This window comes from Perkinsus marinus (genome assembly GCF_000006405.1).
Source record: "Perkinsus marinus ATCC 50983 genomic scaffold scf_1104296937906, whole genome shotgun sequence".
Classification (NCBI taxonomy): Eukaryota; Perkinsozoa; order Perkinsida; family Perkinsidae; genus Perkinsus; species Perkinsus marinus.
The window spans coordinates 132,881-155,339 of NW_003213656.1; the positions used below are offsets into that span (position 1 = coordinate 132,881).

General features: G+C 49.9%; 9 protein-coding genes and 4 non-coding genes across 13 annotated transcripts; 9 read left to right on the plus strand and 4 right to left on the minus strand.

The window, feature by feature from the left end:
• The first annotated feature begins 120 nt into the window (after nt 1-120).
• Nucleotides 121-202, plus strand: Pmar_PMAR015306. Its single transcript has one exon. It is a non-coding gene; the product is annotated as a tRNA-Leu (tRNA).
• A 122-nt stretch (nt 203-324) lies between these two features.
• Nucleotides 325-406, plus strand: Pmar_PMAR015307. The gene has a single exon. It is a non-coding gene; the product is annotated as a tRNA-Leu (tRNA).
• A 118-nt stretch (nt 407-524) lies between these two features.
• On the plus strand, nt 525-605 carry Pmar_PMAR015308. The gene has a single exon. It is a non-coding gene; the product is annotated as a tRNA-Leu (tRNA).
• A 120-nt stretch (nt 606-725) lies between these two features.
• On the plus strand, nt 726-807 carry Pmar_PMAR015309. Its single transcript has one exon. It is a non-coding gene; the product is annotated as a tRNA-Leu (tRNA).
• Nucleotides 808-1,638: 831 nt separating this feature from the next.
• On the minus strand, nt 1,639-2,509 carry Pmar_PMAR015310 (Rab11, putative; the record flags this gene model as incomplete). Its single annotated transcript, XM_002782923.1, has 6 exons — nt 1,639-1,788; nt 1,842-1,913; nt 2,001-2,136; nt 2,181-2,306; nt 2,354-2,430; nt 2,474-2,509. 6 exons carry the CDS (start codon nt 2,507-2,509, stop codon nt 1,639-1,641), a joined length of 597 nt encoding a protein of 198 aa, XP_002782969.1.
• Nucleotides 2,510-3,453: 944 nt separating this feature from the next.
• Nucleotides 3,454-4,989, minus strand: Pmar_PMAR015311 (serine/threonine protein phosphatase PfPP5, putative; the record flags this gene model as incomplete). The annotated part of the gene is made up of 10 exons (XM_002782924.1): nt 3,454-3,617; nt 3,673-3,822; nt 3,867-3,930; nt 3,979-4,070; nt 4,122-4,222; nt 4,272-4,380; nt 4,433-4,544; nt 4,590-4,685; nt 4,727-4,863; nt 4,915-4,989. The coding sequence occupies 10 exons, from the start codon at nt 4,987-4,989 to the stop codon at nt 3,546-3,548; spliced, it is 1,008 nt and encodes a 335-aa protein (XP_002782970.1). The 3' UTR covers nt 3,454-3,545.
• A 680-nt stretch (nt 4,990-5,669) lies between these two features.
• Pmar_PMAR015312 (hypothetical protein) lies at nt 5,670-6,934 on the plus strand (the record flags this gene model as incomplete). The annotated part of the gene is made up of 3 exons (XM_002782925.1): nt 5,670-6,497; nt 6,630-6,792; nt 6,858-6,934. The coding sequence occupies 3 exons, from the start codon at nt 5,670-5,672 to the stop codon at nt 6,932-6,934; spliced, it is 1,068 nt and encodes a 355-aa protein (XP_002782971.1).
• Nucleotides 6,935-7,265: 331 nt separating this feature from the next.
• Pmar_PMAR015313 (conserved hypothetical protein) lies at nt 7,266-10,276 on the plus strand (the record flags this gene model as incomplete). Its single annotated transcript, XM_002782926.1, has 10 exons — nt 7,266-7,346; nt 7,399-7,493; nt 7,535-7,691; nt 7,749-7,902; nt 7,952-8,054; nt 8,144-8,315; nt 8,436-8,554; nt 8,600-8,750; nt 8,810-8,923; nt 8,969-10,276. 10 exons carry the CDS (start codon nt 7,266-7,268, stop codon nt 10,274-10,276), a joined length of 2,454 nt encoding a protein of 817 aa, XP_002782972.1.
• A 491-nt stretch (nt 10,277-10,767) lies between these two features.
• On the plus strand, nt 10,768-13,371 carry Pmar_PMAR015314 (Inorganic phosphate transporter, putative; the record flags this gene model as incomplete). Its single annotated transcript, XM_002782927.1, has 11 exons — nt 10,768-10,870; nt 10,915-11,027; nt 11,087-11,249; nt 11,307-11,395; nt 11,435-11,581; nt 11,626-11,703; nt 11,756-11,901; nt 11,949-12,019; nt 12,255-12,389; nt 12,439-12,577; nt 13,317-13,371. 11 exons carry the CDS (start codon nt 10,768-10,770, stop codon nt 13,369-13,371), a joined length of 1,239 nt encoding a protein of 412 aa, XP_002782973.1.
• Nucleotides 13,372-13,595: 224 nt separating this feature from the next.
• Pmar_PMAR015315 (hypothetical protein) lies at nt 13,596-15,064 on the plus strand (the record flags this gene model as incomplete). Its single annotated transcript, XM_002782928.1, has 6 exons — nt 13,596-13,667; nt 13,732-13,807; nt 14,113-14,168; nt 14,196-14,265; nt 14,879-14,942; nt 14,992-15,064. The coding sequence occupies 6 exons, from the start codon at nt 13,596-13,598 to the stop codon at nt 15,062-15,064; spliced, it is 411 nt and encodes a 136-aa protein (XP_002782974.1).
• Nucleotides 15,065-15,910: 846 nt separating this feature from the next.
• Nucleotides 15,911-17,661, minus strand: Pmar_PMAR015316 (conserved hypothetical protein; the record flags this gene model as incomplete). Its single annotated transcript, XM_002782929.1, has 11 exons — nt 15,911-16,149; nt 16,194-16,286; nt 16,337-16,405; nt 16,455-16,538; nt 16,590-16,744; nt 16,795-16,892; nt 16,942-17,047; nt 17,100-17,221; nt 17,284-17,360; nt 17,413-17,503; nt 17,552-17,661. The coding sequence occupies 11 exons, from the start codon at nt 17,659-17,661 to the stop codon at nt 16,069-16,071; spliced, it is 1,086 nt and encodes a 361-aa protein (XP_002782975.1). The 3' UTR covers nt 15,911-16,068.
• A 312-nt stretch (nt 17,662-17,973) lies between these two features.
• On the plus strand, nt 17,974-19,868 carry Pmar_PMAR015317 (protein transport protein Sec61 subunit alpha isoform, putative; the record flags this gene model as incomplete). The annotated part of the gene is made up of 10 exons (XM_002782930.1): nt 17,974-18,205; nt 18,254-18,357; nt 18,402-18,554; nt 18,615-18,738; nt 18,790-18,976; nt 19,027-19,155; nt 19,202-19,460; nt 19,503-19,581; nt 19,630-19,707; nt 19,801-19,868. The coding sequence occupies 10 exons, from the start codon at nt 17,974-17,976 to the stop codon at nt 19,866-19,868; spliced, it is 1,413 nt and encodes a 470-aa protein (XP_002782976.1).
• A 784-nt stretch (nt 19,869-20,652) lies between these two features.
• Nucleotides 20,653-21,826, minus strand: Pmar_PMAR015318 (hypothetical protein). Its single transcript, XM_002782931.1, has 6 exons — nt 21,679-21,826; nt 21,495-21,521; nt 21,345-21,442; nt 21,095-21,293; nt 20,825-21,048; nt 20,653-20,781 (listed from the first exon to the last, which is right to left on the minus strand). The coding sequence occupies exons 1-6, from the start codon at nt 21,802-21,804 to the stop codon at nt 20,664-20,666; spliced, it is 792 nt and encodes a 263-aa protein (XP_002782977.1). The 5' UTR covers nt 21,805-21,826; the 3' UTR covers nt 20,653-20,663.
• Nucleotides 21,827-22,459: the final 633 nt, after the last annotated feature.

Here is a 22,459-nt window from a genome sequence, read left to right on the forward strand (position 1 = left end):
AGCTATGTCCACTTAGGTGAGAGTTGCTCCTATAGAGACACACACCCACGTAGGTGGTCGTTGCAATTCAAATGTCTCCTTCAAAGCCCAAGCGCGCGCTGTATATAGGATGACGCTATCGAGTGTTTGCCCGAGTGGTTAAGGGGGTGGACTTAAGATCCACTGGACACGGTCCGCGTGGGTTCGAACCCCACAGCACTCAAGCTATGTCCACTTAGGTGAGAGTTGCTCCTATAGAGACACACACCCACGTAGGTGGTCGTTGCAATTCAATTTTCTCCTTCGAAGCCCAAGCGCACGCGCTGAGTATAAGCCAGCTCTATCGAGTGTTTGCCCGAGTGGTTAAGGGGGTGGACTTAAGATCCACTGGACACGGTCCGCGGGGGTTCGAGCTCCACAGCACTCAAGCTATGTCCACTTAGGTGAGAGTTGCTCCTATAGAGACCCACACCCACGTAGGTGGTCGTTGCAATTCAATTTTCTCCTTTGAAGCCCAAGCGCGCTGGATACAAGCCAGCTCTATCGAGTGTTTGCCCGAGTGGTTAAGGGGTGGACTTAAGATCCACTGGACTCGGTCCGCGTGGGTTCGAACTCCACAGCACTCAAGCTATGTCCACTTAGGTGAGAGTTGCTCCTATAGAGACACACACCCACGTAGGTGGTCGTTGCAATTCAAATGTCTCCTTCAAAGCCCAAGCGCGCGCTGTATATAAGCTGTCGCTATCGAGCGTTTGCCCGAGTGGTTAAGGGGGTGGACTTAAGATCCACTGGACACGGTCCGCGTGGGTTCGAACCCCACAGCACTCAAGCTATGTCCACTTAGGTGAGAGTTGCTCCTATAGAGACACACACCCACGTAGGTGGTCGTTGAAAATTCAATTTTCTCCTTTGAAGCCCAAGCGCGCTGGATACAAGCTGGCGCTATCGAGTGTTTGCCCGAGTGGTTAAGGGGGTGGACTCGAGATGCATTGGACAACCCTGGACAGTGCACCGCTGGACAGTTGTCTCGCTATCCACTGCCGAAAACGGTGGATAGCGGGGAGCAAGCTCGTAAAGATATTCCTGTGTAAGTCTAAATGATGATGACTGGGAGGAGTTCGCATGCGACGCTCGCGAGTATCTTCCTTTTGAACTTCGACGGTAACTGTAATACCCCGGCCTTCATTAACTCAAGCCCTCTAGAATGTCCAACAGCGAAGTCAAGGCATTAGTAATCGCACCACATGCAAAAATATCAAACTTTCGATGCTCATCAAGTGATCACGTGCAAGAGCACGAACCGAATGGATTCTTCTTCCCATTCGTTCGTTGAACACTTGGAGTTCGACCGCTACCACCGATTTGAAAACCTGCAAAGAAAGGCAGGATTAAAGCACAGGCTGTGCTGCGAAGCAATTCGATGCACAAGTAAATGATACGTGTGACCAGTATTATTTTCCTTTCGAAAACGTCGCACACTACAGGATTTTCTGCTGCGTTCGGATAGCACTCACCCCGGGGTGGGTGAGCGGCAGCTACTGATGATGTGTGATGAGTGTCCGAGCTTGCAGAATCAACGCCCGCTGCTGAAGTTGGAGCTTTGCCCAGACTAGCCGTCGAATACTCATTTATATCTGCCAACCAACAATCTCCACGTCACTATACATACCCCAAGGAGCAATCGACGGACTGAAACATACGTTGGACGCTCTGGTGGTTGCGATGGGCACCCTTTGCGAGGAACTTCTCTCCCAATGCCAGAAATGCATCTTCGATGTTCAGGTTTGCGCTCACGCAGGTCCGATACAACTGAACAGAGTCCGTCGATTCGATTATAAACAACAACAGCGGATAAACCCCACCGGTATCCGAAGCTTTCGTGAGAGAGACTCAGCCTCTTGTGCTGTGAACACAGCTTGATCTATGAGGTCAACCTGAGAAGCCAAAACTTATAGGGTGCTTTCCTCCGTCCATTATGAGAATCGAATCGACTTCAGAAATCCCACGCCCTGAGAGCCTACTTTAGTTTGGACCAGTAGCATGATAATTTGTCCACACTCATCGACGATCTTCTTGTGCCAAGACTCGACAGCTTCAAATGAAGCTCGATCAACAGTGGAGAAGGCGATGATCGCAGCTCCTGCTCCCTTATAGTACCTTATCTAGTACTCCCAATAGAAGTGCCCTGCCTTTGTCCTCACCCTCTAGTGATAGCGTCATACTCTTCCTGACCAGCAGTGTCCCACAGAAGAAACGTGAGCTCCTCTCCTGCCGATTCAATCCACATGCGCTTCTCCAGAAAGTCCACCGCTAGCGTCTTCTTATATCTGAAGGGAACCGAGGCCTCAGTGAGGACACCACACGCCGAGGCTACTCCTGCGTATAAACACCCCGTGCGAACCGCGTGATCATTGAGGTTTTCCCCACCTGCCCGTTACCAACTACAATGACCTGACCAGGGACCACTCTGTGCATGCCGACCGTATGAGCACACCTTCATGGAAAGATCCATATCTTCTTCGATCATCATTGCAATGGGAAAATATGACAACTTCTGAAGTATGACCACATATGTAAGTAACACCAGAGACTGTCTTCGAGACGCAAGAAATGGCTCACAGTGAATGTAACTTGGAATTAACAATATGACAATAATTACTCCAAGGATGGAGAACCGTATGGGGCAGAAGAGTGAAACATGTCAGGTAGTCGCCATCACCATGGAGCCTCCTGAAATGCTCTGCACACTTGAGGAACCTGATGTGATACACATCATACAGTTACCTCGAACCAATGAGCCCCACTGAACCGAAGCAGATGCCTTCCCCTATGGGCTCTCGACCTCTCCAGACCAACCTCAACAGGGGTACGAGCCACCATAGATCAGGACGATCGACCTACGCACCTTTCCCAAATCCGGACTAATGCGAACAGTGCCCCCCCCCCTTGAGCGGAGCGATCTGGCCAAAACCCAAGACCTCGTTCCCCCAACTCTTGACGATCACGACTTCATGTAACCACACAAGATAGAACAAGACGAGGGCGCTGACCACCGACTTTACGATGGTGCTGAGGTTATACTCTTCCTTGGGAGCGGACATAGTCCACTAAATTAGGGTCAGGATGAAAAGTACTTTTCTTAGTCTAGTTCCGAATTGATGAGCGATACACCTCAAGTGCCGGGCGGTCGAGGTCAATGAATCTTCAAGTACGTAGTTGAGTACAAGGTTGATGATCTTGGGGTATATTTCCTCAGGGGAGGTTTCCGCCGAATGACGACCCATTTGCTCTTGCTAGCAACCCACCCCAAATTGCTGTGATACACTGTCCAAGGCTAACAGAGTACGCCTCTCCACAGGAAGGCGGGTACATGCCCCCCCACCCTACTCCCATCATCATCAGCTTATCACCTCTACCAACACTGCACCACCGATACGCGAATTGACCAACAAGACATCCCAGATCGACACATTAGAAGGAAGAAACAGTACGAGGGGTAAACGTAAGGGCAATCTACGTATACCCCAACTACGGTAGTGTGTTTATGAACGGTGTTTAGGAGGCCATTAACCCATACGAACAATACCCGACGCGATGAGCTTCTCTAGTGCGTTAGCAATCTTGGGATCCTTCATATACTGCAAGAGCAAATCGATCAAAATAGCAGCCCACCAATCAGCATCGTCATACTACCTCCATGGCCTTCTGTGGGTTCTCCTGCATCTGCTGGAGCACTATATTCATTTGAGGGTCCTTGAGGATCTTCTGGACCTCAGGGTCCTGCATGGCATGCCTCACCGTCTCCGGGTCGGGTGCACCCTTCGACCTGGCCTGCTCGTTAACCTACAATATCGTGTATTCCAACCCGAGCTTGCTGCTACTATTACCTTAGCAATGACTGCTGCTTTCCCATCGAGGAGCTCCTTATGAGATGGATCGATCTCCAGGCCCCTGAGAGAGAGCAATGCCCCGCCCCCCTATACCCCCACGGCCCAGTACTTCTCATAGTCTTCAAGTGCCTTCTTATAATCCTTCATCATGAAGTGCACTGTTCCCTTCCGACTGTACGCCTTCACGAACTTGGGATCGAGCTGAGCCGAATGCCGGTATCACAGACACGACACAGTCGGAGATATCAGCACCTTGAGACACTCATCGAGGTCCCTGAGGGCATCAGGGTAGGCCATGAGTTTAGTGAGAGCCGCTGCTCGGTTGGAATACAGCTTGGCATCGCTCGGATTGCCTGAAGGACCTCGCATAGCCACTCAATAGCCTCATCGTTGGCCTGTTACGTTTGATGGCCTCGTCGTACTCCTTTTTAGCGCCGGCATAATCAGCAGCTTTAAAGCACTCATTCCCCTTGACACGATGTTCATCAGCCAGCTCTGGATTGATGTAGGCCTATGCCAGAGATAAGATGCCATGGGAAGGCCCGTAGGCTGGTGGACAGTACCTCCCTCTCGTACTTCTCCTTCATGTGCTTGCACTCGTTAAGGGCCGTACGAGTATGACGATTGTTATCCTCAGTAAGGGCCTTCTGGTACATCTCAATAGCATCATCGAATCTGCAAGGGTCCATCACCACCCCTTCTTACGACTCCCTCCATTACTTATTCATTCGGACATAGCAAGTGGCCATTCGAACGTAAGTCTTTGCACACTTCTCGAAGGAGGCACCACCCTTGAGGGCATCATTCATCTCGTATCTACATCAACCCTGTGTGATTTGTATAGCCTTTAGGCTTACCGCTTGGCAAGGACGTCCCCCAGCAACTTGATGCACTCTTCGTATTTCTCTTGCTCGACCAAGACGGCTGCCTTATTATTATAATAGACCAGGTCATTCGGCTGGAGCTCAATAGCCTTATCGTAGCACTCTATCGCCTACCACAACAGCAATCCACAGACTGCACTGGCAGTGCCGTCCGTGACTACCTCGTCGAACTTGCGCTGCTTATACAAGGCATTGCCCTTGGTCTTCTCGACATCAGCTGCTGCTGAATCTCCCATCATTAGGGTCCAAATAATTATTCTCAAGAGTCCGCTGCTTCCTACGAAACAAATCAACATAATCGATCAGAATGGCGCGCGCTTAATCATCAGCGCGGTTTGGTCGACGATGTACTACCAAACCCGTGGTGGGGTGCTTCAGTTATTAATTACCCATGCTTGCAGATGTTCCAGAGGACATCTACTTCTCCATATTGGAGTTCTGCGTCTCCCTTGACCATGCCCACCTTATGGTATGCAATAGGAGCATGCTAGCCATCACTGCTAGCTGCTCTTACCGGCAATTTGTCGAACTTTTCGATCCCCCCAAAGACTTCCCGGTGGTGCCTCGAAGCCTTGGTGATTTACTAACCATGGTTAACCTTGCTCGACGTAGTACTGATAGTCTAGGAGCTGCCCGCGATGCATGTAACCTTGCAGCATCCCATGGTCTGACTAAGTTCATTAGCGGCCTCATCGGTCATCGTAAATGGGCCTATGAAGTGGTATCGTTTGGAGCCCTAACCTTCGCAGTGCGAGGTGGTCATCATGATACGCTAAGATTCATTCTGAATGCAGTGAGCCCTTCCGAGGTTCATTCACTGGTGAATCCTTTGAGTAAGCATTCGTCTCCCCCGTCACCTTTGGCTGAATGTGCCTTGAGAGCTGTGCTCGATCCCGGGGACGTTCGCACAGGGGAGATGGCGAAATTACTATTAGAGTGTCGAGCTGATGTAGTGGGAGACCCCGCAATAGAGCAGTCGTGCCCATTGCACTTGCTTGTACGTAAAGCTAAGGATGCTAAGAAGGGCGGTCACAATGACGGTTACTTGACAACCTCGAAAGTGATAGTGGGGTATCTCGCCAACCAGTGCGCTGTGGACCACCGCGTTCCTATATCGCCACTGGAGGGTCCTGGCGTTGAGCATCAGAAGCTAGTAGAAGTGGTTACCAAGGCTCTCAGTTCAGCATGCTACTGGGAGGATGAGACTCTGATTCAATGCATCATTGAAGGCTTCATGGCTAACGAAGCGTCCAGAATGTGGTTGAGAGCAGCTATAAGGGAGGCTCATTCACGTTCTAGAAGCGAGATCTTGAATGCTAGCAATGGGTATAGTAGTGGTCTGCAAAGCCGGAGGATTCTCCTTATGGAGAGCTCAGCTTGCCCTCTTTTCCTGGCAGTCACGGCTTCGGGCCCATCAGATCGGACCGAGAGAATTATAGCTTTACTGTTGAAAGTATGCGACCCTAATGTGGTATTGCCTTCTGGCAAGAGCCCTCTGTATTTGGCTTGTGAGATAGGAGCGTCTGATAGCATCATAAGGATGTTATTGTCGGGCGGAGCGAAGGTCGATATGTGCACTTGTTCGGGTCGCAACGCTCTCTTCGCTGCCGTTGAGAAGGGTTACTTTGCAGCTGTTGAGACGCTGTGCAGTACTGGAAGGTGTGTCAATTTGAGGCATATCACTCAGAGGACTAATGGAGGGGTGTCGCCATTCATGTTGGCTGAAAACAAAGGAAGACTACAGGTAAAACGGCAGGTTCTGGAGTACTCTGTAGTTGGTATATGCAATAAACTCACTCGCATGTGGAATAAGCTGGCCGTTTTCTCACAGGGATTGCTGAAATCTCAGTGTCAGAAGCAACGTTTGTGTTTTCAGATGATGCTGGCTATGCTGGAAGCCTACACCAGAGAAGCTCGGATTTCCATCGACATGTTTGGGGCGGACAGTGCTGGTTCGATGAGCAAATTAGCCGCTACTGTAACCCATCCTTATCTCAATAAGATGTGCCATAAATATCGCGCGAAGCTAGCAGCACGGGGTGATTCACGGCATAGTCGTGGAAGGAGCATGCAGATGCTGGATGATCACAAAGCCAGGCCTAAGTCGGCAGCACCGACCATCAAGCTAAGCCGATTGACACCGACGAAGTTTTCACCGTTAAAGAGCCCATTGACGCATAGAAGTGCTGTGAGGGGATATCGAATGGGAAGTCGACCTTCACATGTTTATTGATTGCATTAAAGCCACTTCATGGTACTCGTCGATGTTGACCAAAAGGGGTGTTGGGTCCTCAATCACAGGGAGAGGGCACAGGGTTAGTCGAGGAAGGGTGGGATATCACTCTGCCATGTTATAATCCCAGCATAGGTCGGAGACATGTATAGGTGCTGCCCGGTAGTAGTGAGTTCCTTCCACATGAGGTTGTTGCCTCGTCAATCAGTAGTATCTGCTATCGCACTGTGTGTGACAGGCTGGTAGTAGTGTAAGCCTTTGTTTTTACCTGATCTTCTAATGAGCTCGTTGGATGCCGCAGCGTTTGAAAAGAAGGTCGATGAGATCAGCTCACGGATCGACGGCTTGATGAAGGGAACGGTGAGCTGAGCACAGCCTCTTGCCGTTGTTATGAATGAGTCGGTTGATGTAGGTAACAGTTGATGATATCGACAGGAAAATTGAGCATATGCAGAATGTAGATGCTGTGAGGAAGCGAGAGGCAGCTGAGAAGGCTGAGGCGTTGAGGTAGCGGGCATCATCTTTGTGTGGCTACCTTTTATGGTCAGGAAATACGGGAGGCCGGGTAAAGGCAATGGGGAGGGCTACGAGCTGTTCTGTAAGAAGTGCTTCACGGAGTATGCTGAGAGTGTGGACCGCTGTGGGAGATGTGGAAACGAGAAATTGATGATGAGAAAGGACAGGTTGGCCGAGTTGCACGCGAAAGTGGGTCACTGATTTCATAAGGAGGATCGCTCCATCAGCTTGCGGGTGTTTCGGTAGGTTGAGGACCTCCAGAGAGAGAAGGGTGCCCATGCATGGCGCAAGGATAAGTGGGAGCGTTGGCTCAAGAGTCGACAGCTCGTGCCGAGATCTAAGGTCATCAACTATCAGAAGTGGGAATATTGGGAGCCTGAGACTGACTCGGAGGATGAAGGTGAATACTCGGAGGCTTCAGGGCTCTGTTGATGTTGGTGACGCTGTAGGAGAACCGGTAGTTCCGAATGATGATCCCAACTTCAAGGCGCTAGAGATGGACATGCAACAGAGGAACAAAGCGCGGGAAAATAGAGCTATAACGGCCCGAAAGTGAGGCGGCTTGGACTTTCCTGATGGACGGATGCGGGAAGATCGTATTGGTCATTGCATTGCAAGAGTGAGTGTGTGTGTGTGTCAAGGTGCAAAGAACGGGGGAATGCCCTTCTGAAGGGCGGCGACTTGGTAGGGGCTATCGAGGAGTACGAGAGTGGACTAGAATACCAGAAGGATAGTAAGGCGCTATGGACGAACAAGGCATTAGCTGAACTCAAGCTGGGGAGGTTCGAACAAGCGGTTGATTCCTGCTCTAAGGTGAGGGAGGATGCGACCATATTACGATGATGGGATAGTGTTACACTCATCGACTAGTACGTATTGATACATTCGAGTCTGCTAATCGAACTGCATGGTCCGATCTGTGGGTCTTCTTAGGTATTGGAAATGGTGGAGATATTCGAGGATGACTACTCCCAGTCGGCCGATGCCTGCACTAAGGCTCTGTTGAGACGAAGTGCGGCCTTGCAGAATTTAAAGCGCTGGGATGCTGCTAAGTAGGGACCCTAGGGACGCGAGGTCCGCAAGTGGTTACGTCGTAGGTGTGATGCTGAGGAGGCGTTGAAGTTGAACGTTGCCCCGAGGGAAGCCCAGTCGGTCATTGAACTATGCGATCGCCATCTGAATGAGATCAGAAGCACTCGGGTCGATAATAAGGAAGGGAAGCACCCTATAAAGCAAGCGAGTAGCGATGTAAGCATCCCTTGCTGCGAGGGTGTGTAGACTGTCGATGGCTCGTTTTATTGTCGCAGATTATCAAGTCGTTTTTACTCGAGGATAAACGTCCCCCTTTGGGCAAGATAAGTGATCTCGATGAGTCCACGATTCTGGCAGCGTTGGCCGTAGACGAGGAGTCAGTGAAGAGGGTAGGGCTCCGCAGTGCGGTTGGGTCGGTCACTGGACAGCTGTAGGTGGTCCATTGTGGGGGTCTCGACAAGCTCTTGGAAGACTTATCGAGAGCAGCCCTGCTACACAGGAATAATACCATCGAGGACCCCGATGACCTCCGGGGCCTCGGCCTGTTGCGATGCTTACGGCTCCTCATCCGCATATGCGAACTATCGGACACAGCATGCGAGGCCATGTGTGGGAAGGCCGGCGCTCACATAGGCCGACTCACGCAATTGATTAAGTCGAAAATTCGCAGCGGAAGATGTGTTGCCCTCATGGCTGAGATCTCGGCAAGGCCGGGCCCTCGGAAGCAGCTCCAGGAGGTCCTCTCCAGGGACAAGAACGTTCAGGTTCTGGATAGCATCGTCCATAGAGTCGCCTGTCGGAAGCGGTCGTCGAGTCTGGCAGCCTTGTGTGTTCTCGCCAACTGCGCTAGCAACTGCCCAGCGTTGCGCTCTTATCTTCAAACTAATGAGGACCTACGCCGGGGCCTTTGCAAGAGGCTTACGGATGCTGCTACGATGGACCAAGCGGCTGGAGTTATCTGTAACGTTGGAGGTGTTGGCTTAGCGGAAGCATGTGCTCTACCGCTACTAAGGGTTTGCACGAGGGGGGCGAGCGAGAATGCCACTATGTCGGTTCTGGGCGCGTTGCAGAATTGCTGTACGATATCTACCCAGGCGGCCCGGAGTGTTGCCGAACAAGCCCAGGCTGAGGCTGTCCTTTGTGGAGTTGCTAGCCGTATGCCAAGCACAGTGGGTAGGGTCCTCACAATACTCCTTCGATTGGCTCAACTTCCTGGTGCTGCTGGCCTACAGCTGGGCCATGAATCGGAGGCGATCGTGCTCGCTGAGAGAGTGCTAGCAGAAGCGACTGACCCGTCAGTGTGTGACCCAGCATTGCGGCTTCTATGTCACGCAGTGCGGCATGACAGTTCGTGCTTGACTCCTAAGCTCGTGCGTGGCGCGGTGGATCTGCTGACAAAATTCCCCCCGCGGGGCTATGACGACCGCGATAAGACTCTATTCATGCTTCGGGGTAATGCATGCCTCCTTGTGAGTGCGGCAGCTGATATCACTCGCGCGGGTTCGAAGTTGTACGAGGATGATCTGGTCAGAGCCATCGTGCCCATGCTCGAGTGCCTTAGGAAACAAGACCAGGCAAACGCTGGCAGTGCTTTAGCCAAGTGCTCTATGGCTAGTGAAAAATGCAAGGATATTCTCAGGAAGGAGGGGGGTCTCGACACTCTGTGGAAGATGCAGAGCAAAATCCTGAGTGGACCAAAAACTGACGTCGTGAAAGGAAAGACAGCAGTCGCTATCAAATGATAGGGTTGTCGTACATGTTTGACTGTGGTGGATTTCATCGCAGAATTGTTCTAGTTGGAGGCTGAAATCGTCGGAGTCAAACTTGCCCATAGGAATTATCTTCGCTCAATGTGTGATGGTTAGAAGCATCGCTAGAAGGCGAGAAGTTACAGCTGAGATCGACTTTACTTACTCGGCGTTGGCTGATGTGGATGAACCTTTGAGCTCAACAGGAGTTGGGAGGAAGCTGGACGCTATGGGGTTTGGCAGCTTTCAGGTCGCAGTAGTCCTTCTGTGCGGAGGTAGGCATTTCAGGTCAGTGTGATCGATCTGGTCTACTATTCTGCGTGCTGTGGAAAAACATGGACGCATGTTGCTGATGAAGAGACAATTTGGGAAATTCTCTTCAGTTTTTGTATTGTATAGTTGTACCCCAATTCGTCTGTGACGCTTATATTTCGAAACCGATTCCGAGTTTCTCAGGCATATTGTTTTCTGAGGGTAGCCAACTGATGATCATGGGACCTGTCTCCATGCTCTTGGATGACCATTGGAGTTTGCCACCTCTCACGAGGGCCTTACTAGCCGCTGCAGTGCATCTGGGCTACTTGTGTGGTAGGGCTACTGTGATCACTATCTGTGCAAGTGTGTTTCGGCAGGATGCCTGCTCTCTGGCCTTATCGGAGATCGTCTTGGTCGGAGGCCCTGCGTCCTCATGTCGTATCTTCTCATGGGAGGGTTCGGCTTCGCCTGCTCATCTGCTTCAACTGAAGTGAGTCCATGAATGTGCCTGTCGGTTTGTGCTAGCGGTTAACCTGTAATTATTATCAGATGCTGATGCTAGCGTATCGCTTCGGAACAGGCATAGGGTGTGGCCTTGGTATACCTGCTGTGTTCGCCCTCCTCACTGAGGTCTCCCCTTCGAAGCATCGAGCCGAGGGGCTCATCATGATGGCATCCTCTGTCGTCTTTGGAGAGCTCTACGCTGCAGCTGGTAGGAGTCCGTGTTGGTGCGCGTCTTGTGCGATACCGTACATCCGCCACTTCTCAGGCGTGTTATTCGTCGACCCCCAGTTAGCCAAAAGCGGTGACCACTGTGACATTCATCTCCTCAGCGTTATGCAGGAGGCCGGTCATCAGGTATGGCAGCTTCCGCTTGGTGTGGGAGATTCTTGCTAGATCTGCTCCTGGAGAACTCTACTACAAATTGCCGCGGTGCCATCACTGCTCATGGTTATGTTCGCGCTCACTATGTTATGGGAGTCCCCGCAGTTCGTAACAGTCCGACATCGCGACTATCAGGAAGTGAATAGAATCCTGAAAGCTGTAAGTTATCGAGCGCGTGGTCAGGCAAGGTCACTTGTGGCCAGGTGCGGAAGTCCAATGGGGCCTATCAAGTACCCATAAGATTCACTCCCGACTCACGAGTCGTCCGGGAGCAGCCCTTCGTGAGAATGCCCTCCCTGAGACTTTCCTTGTCAATTAAGCCGTCCATGTCAGACCCTACGGCCGACTCCCGCTGCTCGAGAGGTATGTGCATTTGAGACAATGACTGGTAAACACTACTCCGGAACGGTATGGACGTTAATTCTGGTCACTGCATGCAAGGATTTCTCACTATACGGCCTTACTTACATTCTTCCACAGTAAGGTCTGTATTGGTGACTACAGTCAATACATTTCGGTTCTGTAGATATTTCCGCAACATCAAGACGATGTCGATCGGCTTGCAGCTGGTACTATCAAGTGCTCTGGCTGTTCCCGGTGAGTCTTTGCTGATCGCGCTCGCCCTATACAAACAATGGCATTCGACTATGTTATCCAACTAGGTCTCTTTATTGCCCTCTTGCTTGGAAGCTATCGCGGCATTGGCCACGTGGCCACGATGCAAGTGCTGGGGTTCCTCTGCACACTCTGTTGCTTGGGAATGCTGCATCTTTCTTATGCGCCAGGTGAAGTCGCGAGTGGAAACTTTTCGGCCAATAAGTTTTCTGGTCAGACTGGATGGGCACTGCTTCTGCGTACACTCTGAAAGGACTGGTCCTGGGGTACTTCTCGGTGGTGTCCACCTACACTGCCGAAGTATTCCCCACCAGCTGTAGAATGACGGTGATTGGGATCATCTCTGGTATAGGTGAGGTTCATGATGCACATTTGGGCATCCCATAGCTCTAGTATTTCAGGCCGTTTAGGTGGGGTAGCTGCGCCCCTCCTACTCGAGGCCTCCAAGCAATACTACCAGCAGACGTTCGACCTGTTCATCACGATGGTCATCATCCTTATGGTCGCAGCGACGACAGCCAGTGGCATCAACTTGATTTGGTAGGTGAAATCTCTCAGTGGTTTGCGGCACTTCTGGCAGCTGGGTTCTAGTATGAAACTCGTAGCTTCGCCCGAGGTGACTGTCCCTCAGGGAGACGAAGGGACTTCCCTTAGTATCCACGTGTCCGGATGAGTCCTCGGCTGAGCTTGATCATACCGCGCACCAAAGAGTCGCAGAAGCTCAAGCCTTGCTCGGTGTCAACGGGCGGGCAGATAAGAGAACTTTGTATTCGAGCGCAGCTACGAGCAGCAGCTCGATTATACAAGGAGCATGAATATGCTGATGTTAATACTGGTACCGATGCACCTGTGTTACGACGATGTTAATAGTTGTCATTGAGTTGCTTCGAGTATCGCAATGACGGGCTCCTTTCTAGTTTGTGGCAGATCCATCTGGTTACTTAGTGATCGTGACTATGTAGAATGTCGTTCAAAACGGAAATATGAAGAACTCCAGAGATAAAATCACTGAGCAGTCAGTCTGTTCTCTCAATCCTGTTGGACCCTCCAAGAAAAATCTGTTTGGAACTAAGTTGAAAGTGATACAGATGTTACTCATGACCTCATTCGGGAGAAGCTGTGTCAGAGTTAGTCTCCACCGGCGTTTCGGTGAGCGGATAAGTAAATTGCAGACACCAGCGACCACATTGGGCATGTAAATATAGCTTGACGAGCTGATTTCCAGAGCTGATTCGGGGGCGAAGGACTCCCATTGCAACAGTCCTGTCATTGTACTTAGGATCGGCATGATGTCGAACCTCGAGCCTTGGAAGGATAAATATACATTCCATTAGAAACTAACCAAGGTGCATCACAGAGGACGAGCACGGCTTTATCATGTATGTATGCGTTCCTCTGTTGTCCATACTCAGCGTTGTCACAAATCTCACCATAACTTCATACTGCCGTTGACATGCGGTGGCGGCTCTTCGAGTGAGCTGAACATAGTATTGCCGCGTCACACGTGTGAGGTATGATGCTCGATCACTAAGCCAGCTTCGTTTTGGTCTATAAAATCATGCCCCGGTCGTCTGTACAGCTTCTCCAGCCGCTCTTGGCCGCGGAAGCACCCGTCGCCATCCAGGATTTGGTGAACATTTATACTCTTGTCACAAGAGTGTTGTAAACTATCCGTAGCAATGTGTGCTACGTAGGTGTCCTCCGAGCGCAAGCCCCATGCAATAGCTACTGCTCACCTACTGCTCTTCGTTTCGCAGTGGTTGGCAGCAGGTAGGCTGGGACCTCTCAGAACTCCCTTCTGATCAATCTGAAATCATGCGGAGTTCCCCAGTCAATCGACTTGCCGTGTGAAGCGTCACACATGGTCGATTGGCCGTTCAGGAAACTACGTCTTCTTTCGGGCGTTCTACAACTCAGAGAAGGATAGCATAGGCTACTACTCGGCGCCGATATACTCCCTCATCAGAGGAGTTCTGGCGTTGGGTTTGATACCCCTTATCTACTCCATCAGTCGGCCCAGCTTAGGACAAGCAAGGCAGTACCCTCCGTGGATAAGGAAATCCTGTTGGGCTCAGATCTTCGCTGTCCCCACAACCGAGCAGAAGGCTGCACTGATCGAAGGCATATCAGGGTAGCATAGGATTCCTTCTCGCTTCAGCTTACCTTCAGAGCTGTTCGACAAAACTTACTTCCATTTGGCCTCATGTTCACCGAAGCCACGAGTGCAGGTGACAGCTATAAAATGATATGGCTAAACTCAGTCGAGCTTCTCTCGCGACCAAAACTACAATTTAGGTATCGTTCAACCATTCGTGCCGATTGGATCAACACTGATCGCGCTAGCCGTGGGACTGGAGAAAGGGAACAAACTCAAGTCACTCTTTGCGATATACGCTGTTAACCTCCGCATAGTAGAGCCTCCAGATATATCTCTGTTGTTCTGGGCATCGCTGGTGTCCTAGTCGCTGGTCGAGTGTATGCTATCCATGAGCTCGATATCGGTTTCCTCATACTATTGGCAGTTCCTCTCACGAAGGCCGCACAGGTTCGAAGAACTCATGTGGCATCGTTTGCCGTAACTTTCTGTCTAGCTCACTGAACAACGTGTCGCCATGTCCCACATGCAGCGTGCTGCACTTCACATACAGCAACTCTTCATACTTGCAATTTTCACAGCTGTTCTTGTGTACATCATTTTCGGTGGTGACACGTCTGATTTGTGGTGAGCGGCTCGTCACCATGTCCCCCTAGCATTCTCTCCGCTCAGGTCTCATGTTGTGAAGGTAAAGACTGTCGGTTGGGCATCCATCGCTTATTCGGTGTTGTTCATTCTGTTGATAGAGTGGTGGATACAACTGAAGGCTGTCAGAGTGATCGGACCAGTAACCGTTGGGCTCTATCAAGTGTGATTTCAGCGGGGTCTCCTTCAGCAAAGATGTCGTTCACTCGTTCAGGTTCTCCAGCCATGCTGCTGTTTTCTACTTAGTCATATTATTCTCGAGGAAAGATATCACATACATCAACTGATAGGAGCAGCGCTAATGTGCATCGCACTCGCCATCCACTGCTATGGTCAGTTCGAAAGATACGCCAATGAGGTAAGGTCCTATTCTGGACACCTATTATGATGGTTCGCCAGCAGGGGTTTCCCAGCCGAGGGAATCGTCGTGCCCCACGTTCACGTCCGCAACGAGCAACAGTAACCAACGACAGCTCGAAGAGACCGCAGAAAATCGCTATTAAAAAGCGCGCTGCAACTGGCATATGAGGAGCTCTGATAACATGCATCATCATGCACGTGCATTATTACTCCAGTGTTTCGCTATGTGTCTCCATGGAGTTTCGTGCAAAGTATGTAAACCGCGATAAGATGAGATGTAGCGTCAAGAAATAATAAAGTGACATACCCACTACCGCTAAGATAGCAAGCCAAGTCTGTGAAGTCAGACGATGTGAACAGTTATCCAAAGAGCAAATCCCGTTTACAATTGTGGTATAAATTGACGATAATGCAGAACGAACTCGTTTGCTGCACAACCTCCGTGGGACAAGCCTATACGTTCCTTCCGAATCGGGTGGTGAAGAAAGCAGTGGCTCCCGGATGAAGGTTTGGCCGGTCGGGCTCGACAGGTGTGTCTATAAACCATCTCGGCCGAGTGATCAAACTATGACAAGGTGGGAAAGGAGGGAGAAATACGGCATGACAGATGCTATTCCCACGAACCTCGACAGTGAACTACTTTCGAGGAGATGAATGTACACTGAGCACGTGGCTGATGCAACACCAGTTTCTAAACCGCCGTCAGAAAGACATCCCATCATCGTATTCAACTCAAGAGGCTCTTGTATTTGTAAACGATTCGTTGACTGTACATATTTAGTACAATGAAAGTTGCTGCTTAGTTTAAACAAGAGGCTTACAATGATAAAATATAGCAACACAAGAATAGCAACCGCGTTTGACAGAGGGCGGAGGGGCGACCAAGAAAAACTCCACAGCTCGGCTCATCGAGGCCTATTGCCATTCACACTCAGCCATTCATTTTACTCTTGAACGACTGTGTGAGGCCCTGGATGGCCAATTTATCGTTTGCGTTGAGAATGCCATCCTCCTGAGACACAGAGCTCATCCTACTTGTGGGAGAACTGGACTCACCTTCTCCTGTTCTTGTTGTAGCCGCTTCACACGACGATTCACCTTACGCAGTTGATCCTTGTTGTCACCAACCATCCTGTTGTTGCGTTCAATCTACCCAATACCATCACTTGCCTGCAACTCGAATCCGATAAGGCACTCACCTGTCCTTGGAGATCAGTAGCTAGCTCGTCCTGCCTCTGTGATTGAGCTTGGATCTTCTCCGCATAGGTCTGAGGGACCATACTAAGGGTGACACTTGCCCATGGTGTCACCACTCACTCTAACTTCACCAATAGAACTACGAATCTGGTCCAAATCTCGGTCAACATCGTCAGAAAACGTTGAGCTGTTTGCAGATGATAACTAAAGGGGAAGATGAAGGATTCTCAAACCGGCCATAACCATATGGTTTACCTCATCATCGTCCACTGGCCGAGTCTTGAGCCCCAACTTCTCTCTATAGTTTGTAGCGTCCGGCTTCTTAGAAAGCGCCTTATTAACAGGCTCTACGCCCACTACTCCCGCACGACCACCAGGCATCACATCAACGTCATCATCCGCTGAGGAGTCTGATGCACAACCAGGCCACATCAGCGATAGTTACTGCTACTCCTACTACCATCTTGCAGAGACAAATCGTCAAGATCATCCGCCAGCGACGAGTCGTCGTCAGAGTATTCTGGCTGCTTCGGTTTTTTATTCTTCTTTCCACCCAGCCTACCCCACAACAGAGACTGACCAAGCATAGTCCGCTCAGTGTTATTACCACCAAGGCCTCTTCTTAGCCTTTTCCTCGGCCCGCCGTTTGGAAGCCAAAGCCTTCTTCTTCCTGTTGATTTTCTTCTGCTTGTCAATCATGGCCTTAGCCGCCCCTAATGACAGTTGATAAGTGGCGTCACTCTTCAAGAGAGATCAATAGTCTACCAAGCTCCTCTTCATTCCTGTTGTTCCACTCGACCGGTGGAGGCTTGTTGTCCTTGCGGTTATAGAAGAAGAGACGAGTGATCCAATTCCGGTTCATATCGTCGACCACACCTCGACTTTTCCTAACCAGAGTTCACACTGAGCGAATACGACGACCTCCCCCAATGATCAGTTGGTATCCTACTGAAGATAGTCTTCAACATCAGCCGCATCTCCCCTTATGCGCTGCATCTGTTTAGTCTGATCCTCCATAGTGGTTACCTGTTGAGCCCATCACTATTGCAGTAGCTGCTACCATCAGACAGTAGCCTACCGTCTTGGATCCAACCTCCTTGGTCTCCTCCAGCATGCGCTTGGTACGCTGCAGTGACGCCTTTGTTTGGTTACGGGTCTTACGGATATTCCTAATCGATCACATCAACTACCCTCACTACTTCAAATATCCATAGTACGCTTCGACTTTGGACGCCTCAAACTCGTCATCACTGCCGACCTTATCTTCTTCATCCTCTTGTTGTTTAGTACCGAATAACTCTGCCCTTTTTTCGTTGTCCTCTGACATTGTAAAAATCCAATAGAAGCTACCAAACGCTATGCGTCTCCACCATTATTGCAGCCACCGTAGTATATGCGTTGTTCTCTACGTTACGCCACCAGTTTATCAGCTTACTTTCGATTCAATTTACTCATATAGGTGAAACTGTCTTCATACAAGACATCCTCCCACTCCCCTGATAACACGCGCAAATTCCTTATCGATCACCATGGCGCGCGCGAAGTGGCGAATTCCCATCCTCATGTTCGACTCCACAGACGCCGTATGCTTTGAACGCCTATCTTATAGTTACCGTAGAAGCGTCTTTGTTTATTGACCATGAGGTTCCTTGATCTGGTCCGTCCGGCGATGTTCCTCATGCCTGAGGTGGCTTCGCCAGACAGACGAATCCCATTCAAGGAGAAGATACTGTGGACGGCTATGGCATTGTTTATTTACCTTGTCTGTTGCCAAATACCGCTATATGGAATTGCAACTAACAAGAACGCTGATCCCTTCTATTGGATGCGTGTCATTCTAGCATCCAATCGAGGGACTTTAATGGAGCTTGGTAAGAAGGGGTTAGGACGCACTATAGAGAGCTCTACGGTGGCTGTAGGTATCTCACCAATCATCACATCGGGTATGGTAATGCAACTTCTCGCTGGCTCTAAGATAATCGAGGTCGACCAGAGTTTGAAGGAAGATCGTGCCTTGTTCAACGTGAGTGTTTCCTCTTCCTAATGCTTCTCAAATGCCTCGTTCAGGGAGCTCAAAAGTTATTGGGTATCCTCATCACACTAGGAGAGGCAGCAGCTTATGTGATGTCTGGCATGTATGGTGATGTTACCGAGATTGGTGCGGGAAATGCTCTCCTCATTATGATCCAGCTTTTCTTCGCTGGCGTTATCGTACTCCTGGTAATAATAACACGTTACACGTGCTACCCGCATCTTTCAATGCTGTGTACTTCACTTCAGCTCGATGAATTACTGCAGAAAGGCTACGGTCTGGGATCGGGAATCTCCCTATTCATTGCCACTAATCTCTGCGAAAATGTTATCTGGAAAGCCTTCTCTCCCACGACGTTGAATACGGGCAAGGGTAATATTCCATCAGTCCAGCGTCACTAGTAGTCACCACTACATGTGCCAGGCACCGAGTTCGAAGGTGCTATTATCGCTCTCTTCCACTTGCTGATTACACGCAACGATAAGCTTCTCGCCTTGAAGGAAGCGTTCTATCGTTCTACCGCTCCGAATCTGACTAATTTGCTCGCCACTGCCATCGTATTCTTCGTCGTTATCTACTTCCAAGGTTTCCAGGTGAATCTACCCGTGAAGTAAGGGAATAGATTCCGTACCCAACCATTGTGAGGTTCCGATGTCGCAGGTATCAAAAGGTTCGTGGTCAGACGGGCTCGTATCCTATCAAGCTTTTCTACACCTCCAACATTCCCATCATCCTCCAGACGGCTCTCGTCTCCAACTTGTACTTCTTTTCACAAATATTGTACCGAAGGTGAGTAACGAACTCATGACCCTCAGCAGGATGTGGCTCGGCTCAGATTCAAGAATAACATGATTGTTAACCTGCTTGGTCAGTGGCAGGATGTAGATATGGCCGGTACCCAGTCGATCCCTGTTGGTGGTATAGCCTACTATATCTCACCTCCCAACAGCTTCACTGACGCTATCAGCGATCCAATCCATGTCGTCGTGTATGTGACATTTGTGCTCACGAGTTGTGCCCTGTTTGCCAAGACGTGGATTGAGGTCAGCGGTAGCAGCCCTAAGGATGTAGCCAAGCAGCTGAGGGATCAGGAGGTGAGGTGTCCAGCCCCTATGTGACACATCTCTACTTGCCAGATGATCTTCTCTGGTCACCGTGATACCTCTCTATTGCATGTCTTGAATATGTACATCCCCACCGCTGCTGCATTCGGAGGTCGGTCTACTCCTAGGGCGTCTGTCACGCTCGTCAACTGCTCTTTAGGTTTGTGTATTGGTGCTCTCACTATCTTCGCTGATATGCTTGGTGCTATCGGATCTGGTACTGGTATCTTGCTCGCAGGTAAGTAGCAGTAGTGTCGTATCGCCTCTGGCGCGATCGCCTTCACCATGCGTCGCGTTTTACACGGTTCCTTTTACCATTACTCCCATTTAGTTACCATTATATATCAGTACTACGAAACATTGTACAAGGAGAAGGAGCAAGGGAATATGCTCTTCTGAAGTGTGATCATAACAATTGCGCTCTCTGGTATACAGTTTGGACGGAAGCTGAATCGGAGTATAGTTGCCGGTTGCTTCACTTTTCGCTATGATGGATGATGGTGATCGTTTATAAGATGCAACTCCAGAATCGATGTGATAGCGGCTTTTTTCTATATGGACAAGGGACAGCTGTTGTGTCAGTTAGTATTCGGGCGCGCGCTTTTCACATTGAAGATCACACAGCTTTGATCGATTCAAGCTATGAAGTTTTCGTGCCTTGTTGAACAAGTTATCAAACTGTCATTGGACACGCGCTCAAATTGCTCGCTCGCTCGTCATATCGGGCAGTGAGTGCCGCAATGCGCGAAGAGGGAAATGCCTGGTACTCGAGACTTCCTCTTTCCGTCGGCTTTGGTAGTTGTTGCCAACTCGACAGGTGATTTCGAGACATCTCTATTTAACCCAATGCCTATGATGATTATTGTTGTCGCCCCAGGCAGAACAACATGAATGTTGATAACCGCAACTAAGAGTCGTCTCTCTGAGGCTTTTTATGATGTTAGAAATATGTGAATGATGAGAAGTGCTATAACATGTCTCAGGCTATGCCGTTGATGACATGATAGTAAAGTGGTGAACAATCTCTGACATCCATCCTTGTACGATATGATATGATTGATTAATGGTACAATCCGATGTTAAAGACGAACTTGAAGGTACTTATGATCGGTTTATGAAATATGCTATGGAAGGAATGTTGCCCGAATCTGTCTGAATATTGAACTCTTCTACCGAATTCGATGAAACAGTTCCTTATACATCGGGTGTATTAGAAATGCCAGTTATGTTAGATAAAGTCTCAGGATTGACAGCAGCAGGATCTGAGAGCTTCTCTTTACCGCATATCATTCCACTGATACCATTCCCACGCCTGCGAAAAAGATAACGTGCCTGGTGATGCAAGAGAGTCGTACCATGCGACGACCACAGGGTCTGTGCCGAACATCATCATCGGCAGAAGACACTGCGTTGCGAAATTGAATTTAGCCCGTTCTTCCTGCGGTGTGTTGGAGGGTAGATCCAGTCTCCATGGACACTCAGAGTCACCACAGGTAGCAGTAGGGTTGTTGGGGAGGCAAACGATGCAAGCTGCAGAACAGACCTTAGACGCTATATCGGCAGCGGCATGACGGAACACCTAAAGAGGTTCGTAGAAGCGGTCGGTGTGATGCTGTGTAGTATGCCTTGATCCATGGTTGATTTTGAGGTTCCTCGCTGCCCGTGCACGGTGAAAGGCACACCAGGACGGGTTTCCCACCGTTTTCTCCACCGACAGTCATTCGAGCAACTCTGCTGAAGTTCACCAGAGGCACCTTCAGAGACACAAGCCGCTCTGCAGTCAGCGAAGTTGCGCCATCATCAGCTTCATCAGAAGGTGATGACCTGACCAGGGACAGGTCTCATGACCCATCAACGAGGGGATTGCCGCCGTACTGGTGGAAATCTCCTTCTGGCCTGGACAGACCAGTACCATCAGGGCTCCTCAATGATTTCTCTACCGCCGTATGGATCGTCAATCTAGTAGTGAACGCCTGATAACGAACAGACATAATGAATGCCAAGAGACGTAATAGACACGCTCACCTGACCGTCCTGACCAGGGACATGTAACTGACACACTACGGTGGGCTCAATACATGCACCCTGGAAGCTCTCAACACACACCCGCCGTGGACAGGTCTTATTGTGTGTGCTCCCAGGGGCCGAGCCCACCGATTCGGCGAGCGAACGAAGAAAGACGTCCCAAGGTGGATGCAGATCAACTCACTTGGGCATTAGCTGCTTCTAGATCCGCCCTCAGCTTGGCCTGCCTCGCCTTTTCAGCTCGCTCTCGATTCGCACAACATCCACCATGATCATGAGAGGCATCATCTCCATAGAAAATTGAGTCCATCAGTGAGATAATCGACTAAGCTGTGGAGAACAGGGTACCACCAGGACTGAACCCGGACACAGTACTGATGTGAAACACTGTACTCATTTTGAGTCTCTTTGCTTTATCGCTGCCAACCACTCAGCCAGGCTCGATGCCGGCCTCGACCAAACAACATCAAAGCACCTTGTCCTTCAATGCCACACGAGAAGCCCAGAGTCGTCCATACTGACGACACTGGCAACGGTTGCCTCCTCATAGTAGCACAGAATAGGGTGGCACGCGGAAGGAAAAATAGAAAAATTATTTCCTTCGGAAGGAAATTTGAAATTTGAAGGAAAAATGAAGGAAAAATACGGAAAAATAAGGAAAAAGAGAATTTTTCGCTTGGCCTGCCAAAGTTTGGCAGGCCAGAGAGTCACTATCTTATTCAATCAAGCTGCTGGCAGATGATTTGCACTTACTAATCACGTTCCAAAGTCTGATTAACTGTGACTGACTCAGAACCACACTGGAGGAGACCAGGGCGTGCGCTAAAGTTAAGCGGTTGAACATGCGCGTTTTCCATTGGAATGTTTCCCATGACTAAAGCTGTCGTTGAGCGTTACTTGATTGATTCATTGATGGTTGCGTCCTTTTGTTACCATCACCCACTCTTCCTCTGTGTTCTATCGTC

What these genes read in the sequence shown, in the direction of transcription:
- Pmar_PMAR015318 (XM_002782931.1), bottom strand. Translation starts at nt 21,804, where the DNA reads ATGGACTCAATTTTCTATGGAGATGATGCCTCTCATGATCATGGTGGA. An exon ending in TCCCTGGTCAGGACGGTCAG is followed by an intron (nt 21,443 to 21,494) that starts GTGAGCGTGTCT and finishes GTTCGTTATCAG; the next exon opens with GCGTTCACTACTAGATTGAC. An exon ending in GACCCTGTGGTCGTCGCATG is followed by an intron (nt 20,782 to 20,824) that starts GTACGACTCTCT and finishes TCTTTTTCGCAG; the next exon opens with GCGTGGGAATGGTATCAGTG.